General features: G+C 60.9%; 2 protein-coding genes across 2 annotated transcripts; both read right to left on the reverse strand.

Moving 5' to 3' along the window:
* Positions 1 to 1,293: 1,293 nt before the first annotated feature.
* On the reverse strand, positions 1,294 to 6,185 carry LOC136663881 (histone-lysine N-methyltransferase EHMT1-like). Its single transcript, XM_066640845.1, has 12 exons — positions 6,173 to 6,185; positions 5,998 to 6,041; positions 5,701 to 5,793; positions 5,504 to 5,608; positions 4,864 to 5,018; positions 4,372 to 4,521; positions 4,107 to 4,254; positions 3,604 to 3,722; positions 3,009 to 3,095; positions 2,829 to 2,907; positions 2,501 to 2,667; positions 1,294 to 1,516 (listed from the first exon to the last, which is right to left on the reverse strand). The coding sequence occupies exons 1-12, from the start codon at positions 6,183 to 6,185 to the stop codon at positions 1,294 to 1,296; spliced, it is 1,383 nt and encodes a 460-aa protein (XP_066496942.1).
* Positions 6,186 to 8,411: 2,226 nt separating this feature from the next.
* Positions 8,412 to 15,462, reverse strand: RGS11 (regulator of G protein signaling 11). The gene is made up of 17 exons (XM_066640628.1): positions 15,400 to 15,462; positions 15,128 to 15,224; positions 14,618 to 14,668; positions 13,934 to 14,040; positions 13,487 to 13,538; positions 13,255 to 13,313; positions 12,993 to 13,069; positions 12,811 to 12,892; positions 12,258 to 12,326; positions 11,336 to 11,365; positions 10,784 to 10,845; positions 10,196 to 10,309; positions 9,939 to 10,054; positions 9,655 to 9,742; positions 9,441 to 9,579; positions 9,241 to 9,323; positions 8,412 to 9,034 (listed from the first exon to the last, which is right to left on the reverse strand). Exons 1-17 carry the CDS (start codon positions 15,460 to 15,462, stop codon positions 8,887 to 8,889), a joined length of 1,437 nt encoding a protein of 478 aa, XP_066496725.1. The 3' UTR covers positions 8,412 to 8,886.
* Positions 15,463 to 16,345: the final 883 nt, after the last annotated feature.

Below are 16,345 nucleotides of genomic sequence, written 5' to 3' on the forward strand. Positions count from 1 at the left end.
GCCAATTTAGGGTGGGTTGCACAGCACCTTGCTCAGCTGGCACTGAATCCAAAAATGCAGGGTAGATAGAGAGCTGTTGGACAGGATCAGCTCCAGGTGGGAAAGACCTGGTGCCCTGAATAGGCAGGAAGATGGGGCGCTGGAAAGGAAGGAGGGCTGTGTGGTTGGAGAAGGCTCCAAGTCTGTGTTCTGCCTTGATGTCCAAGCTGGAACAGCTGAACTTTGGGCTATGCAAAATAACTGCACAAATGCACTAATGGGTCCTTTGGCTGATTGTGGCTCAGGTTTGAAGCCCTAATTGGTGATGTCACTTCTGGCCGTGACGTCACTTCCAGGTTAGTAACATCACTGCCAGTTGGTCCTAACAGAGTGTCATTCTAAGAAGTGGGTCCCAGTGCTAACGTTTGAGAACCGCTGGCCTACAATTTTGAAAGAAAGGGGGGAGGGGGCTTAGATACTCCAATATTGCAAGAAACAGCTGGAAGTTGACCCTTTGAGGAGATACCACCTGGTTTGGCAGGGGGGGAGAAGAGGCTGTCTTTGATGACACTTCCTTTGAAGGGGATGGGCAGAACTGCCATCTGTGGGGCAGATCACTAGAGCCTGCTCCACACAGAGGAAAGCTAAAAGCTTTGGACTCATAAGGCAAGAGTGACAAGATTTATGGTGGCTGGTTATTTCCACACCATGCAAGCAACTGTGGAGCTTAGCCTCCAGGCAATCCCACTTGGCTGGGATCTTCCAGCTCAAGGCAGAGACTAGAGAAGGACGTGTCCAGGCAGGAAGCTGAGAAGTGACACTTGGCTGGTCATACATGTTAGACATGCACATGGTGGTGAACGAGGGACGGAGCTGCCTCAAATGAAGGATTAAAAAATATAAACTGAAGGCAGGTGCTTCCAAGCCCATGCCAGAAGTTCCTGGTCCCATCCAGCTGGGAGATTCTCACTCAAGGGAAGCACTCTAGCTCTGGCCTAGAGGGGGTCCCCTTACTGTGACTGCCATCTACTTCTACATGCTGCCCCCCCCCGAAGCCTGACAGCAGCCACTGCCACCCTCTCCTAGGCCAGCCTGGCACACCAGATCTGCCACTGCACATACTGCAGCCCCCCCCCCCACTAGCCCCAAGCAGCCCAGAGACAAGGGTCAACTCAGTCCCTTTATTGGGACAGATCAGGTCAAGCACAGCCTGCTCAGCAGGGGGAGAAGGCCGGTACTTTTGCAGGCCATCGCCCACTGGCAGCTGAGCACGGCAAAAGCAGTGGGAACCTTTCCCTGGGGCCCCGACTTGGGCTAAGGAAGAGAGGCCGTGTTGGTGCTGGGGGAACGCTTGGCCGTTCTCAGGGGGCTTCTGCGCTTGGACTTGAACGCAAAGCCTCGGGGCGGGCACTGTGGAGCTGGTCCAGGCTCTCCAGCAGCCGGCAAAGACGGGAGCGGTTGAAATCTGCAGCTGGGTGACTTGCACAGGCAGCCATTCAGCCCTTTCACCTGCCAGTACTGATCTCCGTAGTCAAATCTGGATGGAAAGCAGCACTCCTTCAGAATGGCCTGCTCAGGACAAGGCAGGGTCTCCCGCACACCACTGGCTCCAGCCCGCCACAGGACAGCTCCCCAGCAGCCCAGGAAGGTGGGGCCTGCCCTGAGCATCTTCCCCACCCACCCCCTGCAAAGGTACACTGCCTCCACACATGGAGGTTCCATCTTTCTTTCACCACCCCATGTCACGTGGCCTCTCAGTCGTGCCCTTCCAGCACCATCTGAGCAAGCGCCATCTCAGCTCTTGCAGCAGCAACTCAAGTCTGTGGACAAAGGAGGCCGTTGGCTGACCCGAATGTATTACAGATCAGGCTCATTATTTGGGGACCAGTTTTCATCTCGCGCAGGACAGAAGCAAACACACCCCCATCTCTCTGGCCCATTGGTAACAGTGGCATCGCTAGGCATCCTGCAGCCCAGGGCCAAGATCCAAATGTCACCCCAGAAGTGACACGAGGGCCGGGTGTGATGTCACTTTCACACCCATCAGCAGAAGTACTCAGGTGTGGCCTTTGAAACTTTTCATGGTCCTTTGGCCTTAAAAAACAGCAGGCTCAGCAGGAGGCAAACTGAGACATTTGCCTGGGGGGCACCTGTTCAGGTAGAGGCCACCTTTCCCAACTCCTCCCTGAGATACAGTACAGAGCTCATGTTCCATTAGGAAACATAGAAGTGTGTTCTCCAGAACACAGTTGAACTTACTTCCGAGTAAATACACACAGGCTGCAATCCTGACCACGCTTTCCTGAGAGTAAGCCCCATTGAACAAAATAGGACTTACGTCTGTGTAGACCTAGTTAGGATTGTGCCCATAGGCTAGCTCTGTGAGGCATGCCTCAGTGGGTGCAGGGCACCCAGACACACTGGGGGATGAATACAGTTGCCATCTGGGCCCAGGAAGCAGGACAAAAAGGTGGAGGCGGCCCAGCCCCAAAGACCACCTGGCCCCACCTGCATCACGTACCCCAGCTCCTTGCCAGCCTCGATGGCCTGACTAGTGAAGAAAGCAATGCTGGGGATCTCGTGACTTACAGTCACACGCACAGGCACCAGGTTGGGCTCACAGGAGTGGTTCAGGAAGCGACCCACGTTGCCATAGAAATTCCCATCAAGGTAGTACTCCTCTCCATCCTGCAGGACAGGCAAGGCGAGGACCAGAAAGCCCCTTAGGCACCTCAGTCAATAGGCACCTACCAGCATAGCACCATGGCAAGCTGAAGGGGGTTGGGGGACACTTGAGAAGGGGTCTCTAGCCCTCCCACCCACACCATGGAGGAAGGCTGAGGTGTCACCTTTGAGTCCACCCTATAATGGTAGGTATCGTCTTCTCGTTGCCTTAACTCTGTGGCAGAGATGAACTCTCCAAAGTACCTGGCAGAGAGGAGTGGTGAAGAGGAGGTATGGCTAGACTTAGCCTGCTCCCCGGGAAGTAGAGGGCCATTTGTGGGGAAGGGGGAGAAAGGCCTGCTCACTGACAAATAAAGGTTCCTTCAGACAAATCCTGCACGGTGCGCACTCCCCAGCCCTTGTCTGGCGTCCTGTAGAGTTGAAGCTGAGTCCTGCAAGACAGCAGTCAGAGCTAGTTCCTGGGGTGGGACAGAGGGACACCCACAGAGACTGGCCAGTGCCCCTGATGGCCATGGGTAACAAGAAGGGCCTGAGGGAGGGAGACATGCAACAGGGCCTGAGGCCCTTCCCCGCCCGTCCACACTTGGCACACTGAACAGGAGCCCAAAAACACCCACAAGGGATGCAGGGAGGCTGGCTAGCTGGCTGGTTGGCTAGCCAGGAACTGCTGCATGCAGGGAGTGAAGGGATCTGCCCTAGGCTGCACCCCTGATGTGACAAAGGCAGGCTCCAAGGGGGGGGGGGGTCAAGCCATGACACAGGAAGTCACAGGCAGGAAGGCCTGGCTGGACAAACCGGCTGCCACGCTCAGACTGCAGAATTGAGGACCCCTGCCCCAGGTTGTTCAATGGGACTGGGTTGTGGAAAGGGAAGAGTGGAGGACTTCTCAGCTTGGGTCCTCCTGGCTGGCAGAGGACGTGGAGGGTGGGCTGGCCTCACCTAATGCCCCGCTGCACCACACGGTTGGGGCAGAAGCTGGAGCATGAGCAGAGCACCTGGCATTCGTAGATGTGGCCCATCTCAGTGCCACTGCTAGAGGTGGGCACAAGTTGGCCATCCTAGACCGCAGCAAGAGAAGGCAGGGCCTCAGTGGCTTCAACGGCTATTGGCTGGAGAAGGGAAAGGGACGTCCCCCCCTGCCCCACATGTGCAGCTCTCACCGGGGTATACCAAAAGCACTGGCTGCGCTGGATGCAAGGGCATGTCTCCAGAGAGCAGGTCCTGGTGCACTGACAGCACTGAAAGAAAAGCCAGCAGCAGGCATGGGAGCTTGTCCCTGAGCATAGACGCCTTGGCCTGGAACGCATGGTCAACGGGAAGTGCCAGCTCCCCATTTCCCAGCACCCTTGGTAGAGAAGAAGGACACACGTGTGGCACTTCCTGACTCATTGACCAGCCCAACCCTCTCCTCCTAGGCAGGAGGGCTGGAACCTGCCTCTGACCTGCCTCCGTATCCAGTCGGTGGTCGTGAGAGCCATAGAATCGGAAAGAATGTCCTGCGTGATGTAGAGAAAGTTGCTGGGACACGGCTCGCTGTCCACCCCATTCAGGCAGGGGATGGGGACGCGCTCAAAGCCCCGGGAAATGTCTCTGAGACAGAGAGGAAAGAGGAATCACTGGGAGCAGGTGCGCAGCAGCACATTCCCCTGTGGACCTGCCGGCCTAGGCTGCCTTCTACCCAGTCTGGTGGGGCTTCAGGATGCTCACCTGCTGAGGGTCCGCTCCACTGGGCCAGGCGGGAGGGAGATGAAGGCCTTCATGGCACTCCAGGGAGGAGAATTGTGCCTGGCACACTGCAGGGGAGTCTGGCCTGCTCGGTTTGCCAGTGAGACGTTGGCACCATGGGCGAGCAAAAGACTGTGGGATACAGCGGGGCGTCAGGCCTGCATACTCAGGAGCGGCCCGTGGTACAAGAAGCCCAGCAGAGCACTCTTGGGTGGGCTCCCCGGCCTCTCCTCCCAGCCAAGCTGGGCAAGTGAGTGGCAACAGAGGCGGCAGCACCCCTCTCCATCATGAAGCCTCATCTCCACCAGGGACTTCTAGGTACAGCTGGCTGGGAGGAGGTGGCCACAGAAACATCTCCACGTGGGCAGCAGGTGCCCGTGGGGCGTGGAAGAGTGAGGCTCATCCTTGGGCGAAGCAGGACTTGGTGGAATGGGTCGCCCCCAACCTCTGCAGCACCTTCCCCCTCCAACTCACACCAGGCACTGGTAGCGCCTCTCCCGGGCGGCCAGGTGCAGGGGGGAGTCTCCCCGCTCGTTCCGTGCGTCCACCTCTGCGCCAGCCTCCAGCAGCCTCCTGGTGATGGGGGCAGAGCCCACGCTGGCCGCCCAGTGCAGGCACGTGTTCCCTTCCTGGGCACAGAAAGAGAGTGGGGCGGGGGGGGGGGCAATCCGGCTGGCAGATGTTCTGCCCCTCTCTGCCCCACCTGTCCTCCCTCACTGGCAAGCTCACTCGCTCTGGCCACCCCTCTAGAGCCCGGCCTGCCAGGCCTCCTGCCTGACTCAGGGGTGGATCCAAGGGGGGCCATGGGTGCGTGCCCCCCCCAAACTGTTGTACCTGCAAGGAAGGGGATGGAGAGCAGCCCCAAGCAGGGCCGGGAGCCCAGATCTACCCATCTGGAGGAGGCAACTCCAGAGGGCAGTGGGAATGGGAGCCAGGCCTACCTGGCAGTGCTCAGCCCCGCACCCCCCAAAACAGATCCACCCCTGGCCTGTCTGGCTGGCCAGCAAGGGGAGCCTGGCGGGGACCGTCCGCCAGCAGAGGGCTGCGTCCTGCCCAGCCTCCCCACACAGAAGCCCCTGCGGGGAAGGGGCGCCCTCGGGGCAGAGACCCTCACGTGATCGCGGGCGGCCACGTCCGCGCCGTGGGTCAGCAGCAGCTCCACCAGGTCCACGTGTCGGTACTCGGTGGCCCAGAAGAGCGGGGTCCTGCCTCCGGAGTCCTGGGGGGGGGGCGATGAGCATGAGCCGCCCGCCCCCTCGGGGAAGAGCGCCCCGCGGGGGCTGCTGCTGGTGGGGGTGGGGGCTGCCCTACCTGCTTGTTGACGCCCTTTGGGGTCCGCTGCGAGAGGAGGGCGAGGGCCGCGTCGTAGTGGCCCTTCCTGGCCAGCACGTGCAGGGGCTGCTTCTGCGGGCGAGAAGCCCCCAAGCGGGCTTGCACCCCGTCCCTAGGCACGTCTACTCAGAAGTAAGTCCCATTAGCGTCAATGAGGCTTACTCCCGGGTAAGTGTGCATAGGATGCCAGCCTTGGTCCCCAGGCTGCCTCCGAGAGGCTCGGGACCAGAGCCCCTTCCTGGAGGAGAAGGGTCCCCCGCCTGCCCGCCCCCTTACCTTGTCCTTGGACCGGGGTCCCTCGAGCCCCGCAGCTCTGCTCCCTGGGGAGGGGAAAAGGGAGCCCAACATGCGATGGGGGCCTCGGGGGGGGGGAAGCCCTGCGGCCGCACTCCGAGGGGGCCGCCTCCAACCGTCGGGGGTGCCCCAGCCCCCGCCCTCCAGCCCGCCTCACCGCTCAGCCCCATGGCCAGGGAGGCTGTTGGGGGGGAGATTCCAAAGTTGCCCAGAGTTCGGGCCCGACGAGCGTTCCGACGTTCCGGGAGGGGGGGCTGCAGTGGCGTAGTTGGAGGGGGGCAAAGCCCTAAGTTTTGCAGGGAGCCCCCCCCTCGGCGTGCAAGTGGCCCCATCCTTTCGGAGCCATTCCGGGTGGGGGGGAGCCAAACGGAGGCGAATGCCTGGCTCCGAAGAGGGTGGGCCGCTTGCACGCCGCGGGGGGCTCCCTGCAAAATTTATGGCTTTGCCCCCCTCTAGCTACGCCACTGGAGCTGCTCCTGGGGAGGGGGACCCTGCAGGCGCGCTTCCTCGAGGGCACTGTGCCTTCCTGCGGCCTGCCTCTGCCCCCGCGGCCTCAGCTCCCTGCCCTTTGGCAGGAACCCCCCCCCCCGCAGGAACCGCCCCCCCCCCACTGGGGGAATCCATGCTCTTCTGGGAGTTTAAGAGGCAGATAATCCGGCTGTTGAGCCTCTAGGGATTGAGGGGGATTACAGCAACTGCAGAACCAGCAGCCCCCTTTCTTCCCCTGGGAGGCAAATAGACTGGGCCCTGGGGGGGGGGGCATGTGGCAGTCTCTGGCCCAGCTCCAACCCTGCTGCCCGTCAGGATCTCAGTAGCTGAACTGAAGCCCTGCTCCACCTGAATCTCTGGAGGGCATCAGTGGGCTTGGGAAGGAGGTCCGCATTCCTGGAGCCCCTTGGGGGGCAGATGGGCTCTGCTAGGGGCAGCCCCAGACCCTGTGTGTGTGTGTGTGAAGGGGAAGGTGAGGAATGCAGGTTCTTGCTCTCCCGAGAAGGCAGGGGCAGCCCTGCAACCTTCCTACCCCCCTCTGGGAGGTTGGGAGGGGTGCATGATCAGGCCTTGACTTGGGGCTTCTGCCCCACTTTCCAGGCCTCCTGCAATGTTGAGCCTTCCCTTCCCCTCTCGCCTTGCCCCACTCAAGTTGTGGGTGATGGCCGAGCTGGGCAGCTGCCAAAGGCCCTGGCCTGGTCCCCGAGACCATCTCTGTGCTGACTCCCCTCTTCCATTCCTCTTGCCAAGGCAGGCTGGAGGGGGGGGGTAAGTATGAGAGAGAACCTGAACCCTGCAGCCAGCCCTGATTTGCACACAGCGGGGGGGGGGGGGGAAATGCAGCCTTAGTGCCAGCCTGGCGCCTGCTGCTCTCTAGGGGAAAGCCAGGTGCCTGCCTGGCAGTCCAGCCACTAATCCTCTTTAACATGCTGGCTGCAAATGCCTGCTGTGCCCCAGAGAGACCAGAGGGAGGCAGGGAATGGGGATGTCGAGGTGGAAGAGCAGGAATTTCTCCCCCCTGCCTCCTCCACCAGCCTGGCCCAATACAATGTGGACCACCATGCGGCGGACTCCCATCCAAGTACTAACCAGGCCTGACCCTGCTTAGCTTCCGAGATCAGACGAGATCAGGCATGGAAAGACTATGGTATAAGCCTACAGCACCCAGTATTCCCAGGCGGTCTCCCATCCAAGTACTAACCAGGCCTGACCCTGCTTAGCTTCCGAGAACAGACAAGATCAGGCATGGAAAGACTATGGTATAAGCCTACAGCACCTGGTATTCCCAGGTGGTCTCCCATCCAAGTACTAACCAGGCCTGACCCTGCTTAGCTTCCGAGATCAGACGAGATCAGGCATGGAAAGACTATGGTATAAGCCTACAGCACCCGGTATTCCCAGGCGGTCTCCCATCCAAGTACTAACCAGGCCTGACCCTGCTTAGCTTCCGAGACCAGACGAGATCGGGCATAGAAAGACTATAGTATAAGCCTACAGCACCTGGTATTCCCAGGTGGTCTCCCATCCAAGTACTAACCAGGCCTGCCCCTGGTTAGCTTCCGAGATCGGGCATGTGCAGGGTAACAGTTCCCTGAAGGAAACAGAGCAACCAGTGGGCAGAGCCCCCTCTGGGGGAAAACCAGAGCTCAGGGAGCTGCTCAGGCATGGCGCAGCCTGCCCAAAGACTCTGCCAAAGCAAGAGACAGCCTGGCCAGACCGAATACACAGGCGCCACCACGGCTACTGCAGCAGGCAGGCAACCCTCCCCAGGGACACCCCCAGGTCCCTCTCGCTCCACACACAGACAATGGACAACTTTGGTCTCCAAAGGAAGGCTTTATTGGCCAGTTGGGTGCCTCTGTCTGGAATGATGGGGGTGGTGGTGCAGGATCAGGCTGTGAGCTGGGGCTTCTGCCCCACTTTCCACTAACAGGTGCCTCCAACCCTGCTCAAAGAGGGAGGCATCAGTGAAGGAGCCACAGCTGGTTCAAGGAAGGCAACAGTCAGGTCTACAGGAGAACAGGGGCCAGGTCAACCTTGGGCCTGGAGAGGAGGTGGCAGCAGGATGGAGGCAGGCCAGGGCAGGGCTGTGCTGAGTGAACAGATAAGGCAAAGGAGGTAGTGCGGAATGGATATGGGCCAGGCAAGGTCTAGACCAGGCCCTCGCCTTCACCACTGCATGGCTTGTTTCCATTCTTTCCAAGGTGGGGCAGGGGAGCTAAGACCAGCAGGGGCGTCAGAAACCCTCTGCCGTGGACTGGGGAGTCAACAGTACGTGTCTCAAAGGGACGGGGCTGAGCTGGACCGAAGCGGCGACGCTCTTGCCTACATAGACAGGTCGGGGAAAGGGGGTGGCCTTGGCAGCCGGAGGATGGGGGCCAACTAGCTGTCCTCCTCAGGAAGAGGCTCGGCCCGGACCCCGGAACCAGCTTTGCTCTTCTCTTCAGCCTTCGCCTCGTGGTCTCCTGCAGGCAGCAGCAAGGCAGGGCTAGGACTAGAGCGGCGTGGCTTCCTCATGAACGGGAACACCCTGGGAACAGCGTGGTGGGGGAGGGAGAAGAGAGGGAGGGTGGCAGGTGAGCTCCCAAGTCTAGGAGAGTTCAACCAGTCCAGCTGTTTCCACCACCACTACCCTGCTGTCCGTCCCCAGGGCTAGAGGCTGACTGGCGGGCAGATCTCCCCTCCTCCCACCCTTGGGGAGCCCCAGCCTGCCTGGTCCAACTCCTCTCCACCCACCGCTTCTTGGTCTCTGGAGGGATGAGGGCCTCGGCCAGCAGGTTCTTGTAGAGATCTGACTTCAGGAAACGAGGGTAGGAATCCTGACCAGAGAGAGGCAAGGGGGAAATTGGTCAGCCACAGAGGGAAAACTAACTCTAACCATCCCCCCACCCCCGACAGGTGAGTGCTCGGTGCCCGGGAAAGGCTGCCTCCAGCACCTTCTTCATCAGCATGTAGATGTGCATTTGGGCATCGTCCATCACGTAGCGGTGTGGGGTCTTGATGCCCTCCAGGGTCCGCTCCATGGTCTTGCTGTCGATGTTCACCCAGCGGGTGGCACCAGGTGCCAGGAACTGCCTGCAGGGAATAGCAAGCGCCTGAGTGGGGAGGCGGTGGGCCAGGGTGGGGCAGAGGGGCTGGAGAGAAGCTTACTGGTAAATAGAGTCCACAATCTCTGCGATGCGGGCTTGCTCCCCGTAGCGCAGCTCCTCACAGGCCTCCCAGAAGCTCAGGTTCTCAGCTAGGATGGGGAGAAAAGGAGAGGGCAGAACCTCAGTGCCAGCGCCTGCTGCAGGAGGGCAGGGGCAGGAGAGGCCATCTTGCTGGGGGGGGACGAGCAGGGCAGGGAGCCTCCTGCCCTAGTTTGGAAGAAGAGGCAGCCCAGCACCAGCACCAGCCCATCCTTGGCCACCCCCAGGGGAAGGAGCCCTCCTCACCACTGAACTCCTTCTTGAGGAACTCCAGCAGCTGCACACGGCCCAAGGCGTCGTTGATCAGCTCGCTGAAGCCAAAGCTCCAGCGCTCCACCCGGAGCTTGGTGGGTGCCGTCACCCTGCAGGCAAGGCAGGAAAGAAAGCTGTGCAGATGTGCTTCCTGCTGGCTGACCAGCCAGACCCTTCCTAACCATGGCAGCCAGCCAGAAGGTGCCTTCTCCCTGCGCCCCAGGGAGGGAAGGGTGGAGCGCTGCCCTTACGTGGGGGCATTCATGGCCCAGTACATGGTGTCATCTGTGATCCAGGGGTTGCTGGGGAGGCAGCCAGACATGATGGGGTCGTGGGGCACATATTGCTCGTTGAACTTGAGGTACCTACACAGAAAAGGGGGGGGGAGGCAATTTGGGAAAGAGCAAGTCCAGCTTGGCAATTTGGGGGAAGCAAAGATGAGCAAGGCAAGAGTGGCTGGGGGGCGTGTCTGTAAAGAGGGCCCACAGCTGTCTTCGGAAGCAAAACAGGAGCGCACAGAAGTCATGCGCAGGTGACACCAAGCCTGTCGGGCCAGGATGGGACCATTAGCTTAATCTTTCCAGCCAGGAACTATGCGCAGCCCTCGCTGAAGATTCTGCTTAGGACTGACCCTGCATGCAAAGCAGGCGTCCAGGGCAACAGCCCCCCCCCAGGGCCAAGGACGCTCTCTGGTGTCCTCGGGAAGGCCTTGGGTCTTGTCCAGGGCAGCGTGGCACCAGGGCAACCCCTTCCCTTGGCATCTGGCTTGGCAGGATCCTGTCCTCCACCACTGGCCTCTTCCTGGAGAAGCTCCAAGCACTGGAATGAGACCTACTCACCCTTCCAGGCAGAGGGAAGACTTGACGCGCGCCCTGCCCAGGGCTGTGAGGCAGTACCGGATCTGTGCCCAAGAGGAGGGAGGGAGTCAGCAAGAGGCGATCCCCCAGCCAAGACTGCTGCCTTCATTGCACTGCACAGGCTTCATCCAGCTCACTGTTGCCAGTGGCTGGCAGGTGCCAAGCTAGAATTCCTTGTGGCACTGCCCATGCAGATCCTGCCACAGCCACTGCCAGGGACTGCGTGCGGGTCCTTCTCCATGCAGAGCAGGGCTGGCTTGGCCCCTGAGCAGCAGTCCTTCTTGACCCAAGGAGAGGGTTTTGCATCTCACTCACAGGGCTTCCCCATAGCTCAGCCTTGCACAGGTAGTAGCCAGCAATGGCTATGACCACCCACCCACCTGTGATGAACTTGCCCCAGCCCATACTAGTCCCATAGAGAAAGGCACAACCCTCACCTGACCTGCCGAAACTGAAGGCTGCACAGCCCATCTGGAACCCAACCCCCCCGCAGTTTGGATACCCCCATCCCACTCTGCCCCTCCCTGCACTCACCTCCCGCTTGTAGTAGTCTGCGTTCTTCTCCTGAAAGAGAGAGGACTCTGCTCAGCTCAGCAATGCCTGCCCCACTCCAGGCCCTGGGCACTTAGCCAGCCCCAAGACTCCTCCTTTGCCCCGCTGCCACCCCAGGCAGGAAATCACACCAGGCCCCCTCCACTGGCTCCCTCCCCTCGAGCACATCCGTGGTGGTTGTTAGTGACTTACGTGTGGACGGACAGACGAACAGAGCAGCACACAGACGAGAGAAGAGAACAGAGACTGCTGTCAGTAGGGGGCATGTGGGGCGAGGGCTGGAAGTGAGGGTGGAACCAGAGGGAGCAAGAGCTGCTCCGGGGAGAGGGGGAGACACACAAACACACACACAACTTCCACCCACCCTGGCAGTCACAAGCCCTAGTGTCCCTCCATACAAGGACAAGGCAACACAGAGCGAGCACATAGCACACGGCCTGTAAGCAACCAGAGTGGGGCACCCAGCCCCTCAGCACTGACAGGACAGGCAAATGCAAACTGGAGTTAGTAAGGTTAATGTCACAGCACAGACTCAGGGAAGGGCACCTGCAGTGGGGGCGCCCATCGGGGTGGCATGTGAGCCACCAGCGGTCCCCTACCCACGTTGCCCACAGGGCTGAGGGGACCTGCAAGCCTTAGCCAAAGTCCCCTGCAAGTGGAGACCAAAGACCAGAGAGCTGGGGAGGGACCCCTGGACCAGAACCTGAGTGCAGAGCAGGCGTTGGGGGGTTGGCAGTCACTGGAAGAACAAAGGGGAGTGGCCACGCTCCCCCCTCAGCACCAACCCCAACCTAACCCAGCAGATGGGAAGGGATGTACATATGTCTCCAGCCACCATTGCTGTAGGACTGGAGGAGCCCGATTGTCACTCCACGACCTGCCCCATTCTCCCCACGGCACGTACCAGCTGCACCCGGCTATTTTGGCGGTTCCTCTGCTCTGGGCCCTGCTCCATCACATTTGAGACTCCAGGCTACAGGCAAGGCAGGAGAGAGAAAAGACTTTTTGCCCTTTCCTCCCTGGGGCTCCCCCACCCGGGTTCTGAGTGGCTGCTGCAGCCCCCCTGGGAGGCTACTCCAGCATCAGCTTCTGCCTGTCCCTCCTGGGGCCACGGAGGACCAAGTGCCTTGGGCCACAGATCCTGCAGCTGCTGTTCCTGGTGGGCCAAGGAGCACCCTCATCCCTCCCTACACACAGCACCCCCCCCCCATTGTAGCTGCAAGGGATCTTCAGGACATGCGGGCAGGAAACAAAAGAGCCGGGAGAGCAACAGCTCCACCAGATACAGCAGAAGACCAGAACAGAGGAGCCCCCTTCAACCAGAAAGCTCACCCAGGCAGAGTCCCATCGCCATGGGTCATGTGATCCACCCCCCCCCCCCAGGAGCCAGAGCCTTTGTGCTGCAGGGCTACAGCTCTGCTCAGGGAGGGCTGTTCTCTCCTGCCTTTGCCACTCACCGGGGGCCTGTTGACCAGCCAGTAGGCCTGCTCCTGGCACTCAATGACAATGCGGTCCCCCTTCCTCCGCTGCTTGGCTGCCCTGTCAGGAGGGAGGGAGGGGGCGTCAGGGCGGGGCCTTCCACTGGCGCTCTCCCCCCCCCTAACCCGATGCCCAAAGCTGTGGGTCCCAGGAGGCTCACCGGAGCTGCTCTCGCGCCTGCATGACCACAAAGTCCCAGGTGTGGTTGATTCGCTTGTGCAGTTGGTTGTAGTCCTCCTGCAGGAGACAGTCCAGCATGCATCAGGGTGGTGGGGGGGGGGGCAGCTCATGCCACGGCACTAATGGTAAGCTTAAGCATGGAGGCCAAATGCAAACACATGGAGGTGGGTGAGCCAACTGCCCAAGAGCCAGAGATATACTCCAACCCTCACTGCCCCCTCCTTGCCCCCCCCATCTATTACCTTTTCGTGGTCCATGAGGTCTCCTTGCTTTCGGATGTTCTTCTTGGCCAGATAGATTGCTGCAAAAGGGGGAGTCAGTCCGTAAGAGAGCCCCTCCTTGAAGCTCCTACTTTAGGTTTCTGTTGCCCAGGTTGGCTTGCTGGACCCTCTTGCCTATTAGAGAGCCCTGGGTATGCAGTGGGAAGGAACCCCCCCCCCCCCCAACATGGAAAGACAAAAAAACTTCACTCACCATAGTCAAGCTCCAAGGCGGGCCACTTGGTGCTCATCCAGAAATAGGGGGTCTGTGGGCCGCAGCAGAAGAGTCTGTGATTCAGCTGGCAGGGCAGGGGGGGGCTCAGGCACTTTGAGGAGACCCCGTTCCCCGGCCTGTAGGCCTCTGAGGTTGGAAAGGCAGCAACGGGAAACTGGCAAGCCCAGCCAAACCCCTTCCGTGTGGCCACAAGGCCACTAGCAGCTCTAATTGTCTACTACGAAGCTGAGGAGGGGGGCAGCTACAGAGGCCCAACTTCAAGGGGGCACGATGAGTGCTCTCTGGGGACACCTGGGCCAGATTCCTGCTCCAGAAGGAGCAGGCTTCTTGAAAGCAAGCCAGGATCCCACCGTCGCCAGAGCACGGAAGAGATCCTTGGGGCCCTGTTGTCACGGGATGCTACCCCCCCACCAAGCCCAGACCTACCTGGAACCTGTAGGGCGTCTCATCCACCCGCAAGACCAGGCTGCGGGGGTCCTTCAGCGGGTAGATGTAGCCATGCTTCACAATCAGGTTCCCCAGGTGCAAGGACTCTGGCGAGAGGAGACACAAGCTATGCTAGAGAGAAGAATAACTCCCTCCCCCACTTGATGGGTTTCCAGCCCACTCACATGTTGCCTGGTGGGTGGGGGGGGAACCCTCTGTGCCACCTGGGCATCAGACTTGGAGGGGGGCAAGAGAATATGGGGTGGGGAGGTTGCAAAGTGCAAGGGAGGGCACCAGGATGCAATTCTCTCCTCTTGTGTGCTCCTGAGGCATCTGGTGGGCCACTGTGAGATGCAGGAAGCTGGACCAGATGGGCTTTTGGCTTGATCCAGTGGGGCTCTCCTTATGGGGTTGCTAGCCACAGCTCTTAGGGTGGCAACATACCTCAGAGCAGAGGAGCAGCCCTGCAGCAAGCCCACACTGACCCGGCCCAGCAAGACAGGGGTTTTTCCGACCCAAAGGAGACCCAGCACGCTTGCCCGTCTCAGGCCTCCCGCAACCAGCAGCTCACCGACGGGGCTTGGTGAAACACTTTGGGGTGCTCTGGAAAAGACAGGCTGCCACCCTCCAGGATGAAAGGCAGGCAGAGCTCCCTCTGGACCCACAGATCTGGGGCTGACTTACCCTCCTCCGAGATGGCATACTTTTGGATGAGCCAGTCCACCATGTCACTGCCTGGGGAGAGGAGGCCTGGTTCAGGGGAGGGTCCTACGCACAGGTTGGACCACCAGGCCCCCTTCCCCCGCCAGGCGGCTGGGCCTGCCTTCCCACCCTCAGCAACCCTTGGGGCCAAGACGCTATAAAGGCTGCTGGAACCCCCTGACTGGAGAGGGTCAGGCTCAGCAGCCCAAGGAGGTTCTCTCTCCCCCTTTCCTGCCCACCAGCAGAGGAGATGCCAGCAAGCCCAAGCATGCAGGACCACCTGGCATGGCCAAGGGTGCCAGCAAGGGGCAGCGGCCGTTCCACCCCTACTGCTGCCAGCCCGGAAGCCTCCTTACTGCGTCAGCCTAGGCGGCAGGCAGGTCTACTCGGGAGAAAGTCCTGCCGCAGCACTCCAGCCAGGGCAGCGGGCACAGGCTGGCAGCAGCCCAAACAGGCCGGGGTGCGGTGGGGTGGTGTAGCAGCAGCACTCACCGGTCATGGCGTGGGGGATGACGGTGATCAGGAGGCGCTGGTTCCGCACCTTGACCCCCATGTCTGGGTCCTGCATGCCCACCACCACCCGCTCCATCTGCGGGAGAGAGCCCAGCCTGAGGCTCTGCCCGGCCACCCTGGGGGCTGGGGGTGGGGGTGGGGAATCCCCAGCCCCCCCCAGCCCCCCCCCCGGCGATGCAGCTGCCTTGGCCCTCCGGGGCTGCCCGCCAGAGGTCCCCGAGCCCCGCAGGGCGTGGCCAGCCGGCACCCACCTTGGCGAGGCAGGGCAGCTGCAGGCGGGGGCCGCCCCCTGGCAGGAGCTCGCTGATGGTCATGTCGGAGGCCGGAGGAGGAGGAGCGGCGGCTCGGAGCTCCGCGGCGGATGACCTGCCGTCCCCCAGCCCGTCTCACCCGCTGCTGGCATCCCGGCAGGGCTGGGCTCCCTCCTCCTGGGCGCTCCTCTGCTGCCACCTGCCGTCCAGCCCCGCCACGCCCGACGGGCTGCTGCTCCTCTTCCCCGAGGTCGCCCTCCGGGGGGGAGGGGGCTGGCCTGCCCCCCCCCCCCACAGACTGACCAGACTTTGGCTGGAGGCGAGGGATTGAAGCTGCAACCCTAGCCACACTTACTTGGGGGTAAGCCCCATGGGCTATAATGGGGCTTACTTCCGAGTAGGCACGTATTGGTCTAGCCACGCTTCCCTGGGAGTAACCCCGTGGACTATAATGGGACTTACCTCTGAGTTGACATGCACAGGTCTGGGTTGCAGGGCTGCGATCCTAGCCACACTTCCCTGGGAGTAAGCCCCATGCGCTATAAGGGGGACTTGGTTCCGAGTACACATGCGCAGGCCTGGGTTGTAAGGCTGTGACCTTAGCCACACTTCCCTGGGAGTAAGTTCCATGGAGTATAATAGGACTTACTTCTGAGTAGACGTGCATAGGTCTCTGCTCTAGGGCTGCAGTCCTAGCCACACTTAACTGGGAGTAAGCCCCATGGACGATGGAGGGACTTACTTCTGAGTAGACAGGCCTAGGCTGGGGGGGAGAACACAGGCCCCCCTCCCGTCGGTGAATGGACTCCAGGGCTGGCCTAGCAAGCCGGGACACAGTCCTGCTGGGAGGAAATGCTGCCCTTGCAGGGCTTCACCGGGGGTGGCCCCGGGAGCTTAGCTGCACCCACCCGCGGAGAGGCAAGCACCAGGCAGACGCACTGGGCTG

Source organism: Tiliqua scincoides, chromosome 13, assembly GCF_035046505.1.
Source record: "Tiliqua scincoides isolate rTilSci1 chromosome 13, rTilSci1.hap2, whole genome shotgun sequence".
Taxonomy (NCBI): domain Eukaryota; kingdom Metazoa; phylum Chordata; class Lepidosauria; order Squamata; family Scincidae; genus Tiliqua; species Tiliqua scincoides.

What these genes read in the sequence shown, in the direction of transcription:
- LOC136663881 (XM_066640845.1), bottom strand. An exon ending in GACCCCGGTCCAAGGACAAG is followed by an intron (nt 5,794 to 5,997) that starts GTAAGGGGGCGG and finishes TCTCGCCCGCAG; the next exon opens with AAGCAGCCCCTGCACGTGCT. An exon ending in CCGACTGGATACGGAGGCAG is followed by an intron (nt 3,723 to 4,106) that starts GTCAGAGGCAGG and finishes GCTGCGGTCTAG; the next exon opens with GATGGCCAACTTGTGCCCAC.
- RGS11 (XM_066640628.1), bottom strand. Translation starts at nt 15,462, where the DNA reads ATGACCATCAGCGAGCTCCTGCCAGGGGGCGGCCCCCGCCTGCAGCTG. An exon ending in AAAATAGCCGGGTGCAGCTG is followed by an intron (nt 11,366 to 12,257) that starts GTACGTGCCGTG and finishes TCTCTCTTTCAG; the next exon opens with GAGAAGAACGCAGACTACTA. An exon ending in TCTACATGCTGATGAAGAAG is followed by an intron (nt 9,324 to 9,440) that starts GTGCTGGAGGCA and finishes CTCTCTGGTCAG; the next exon opens with GATTCCTACCCTCGTTTCCT.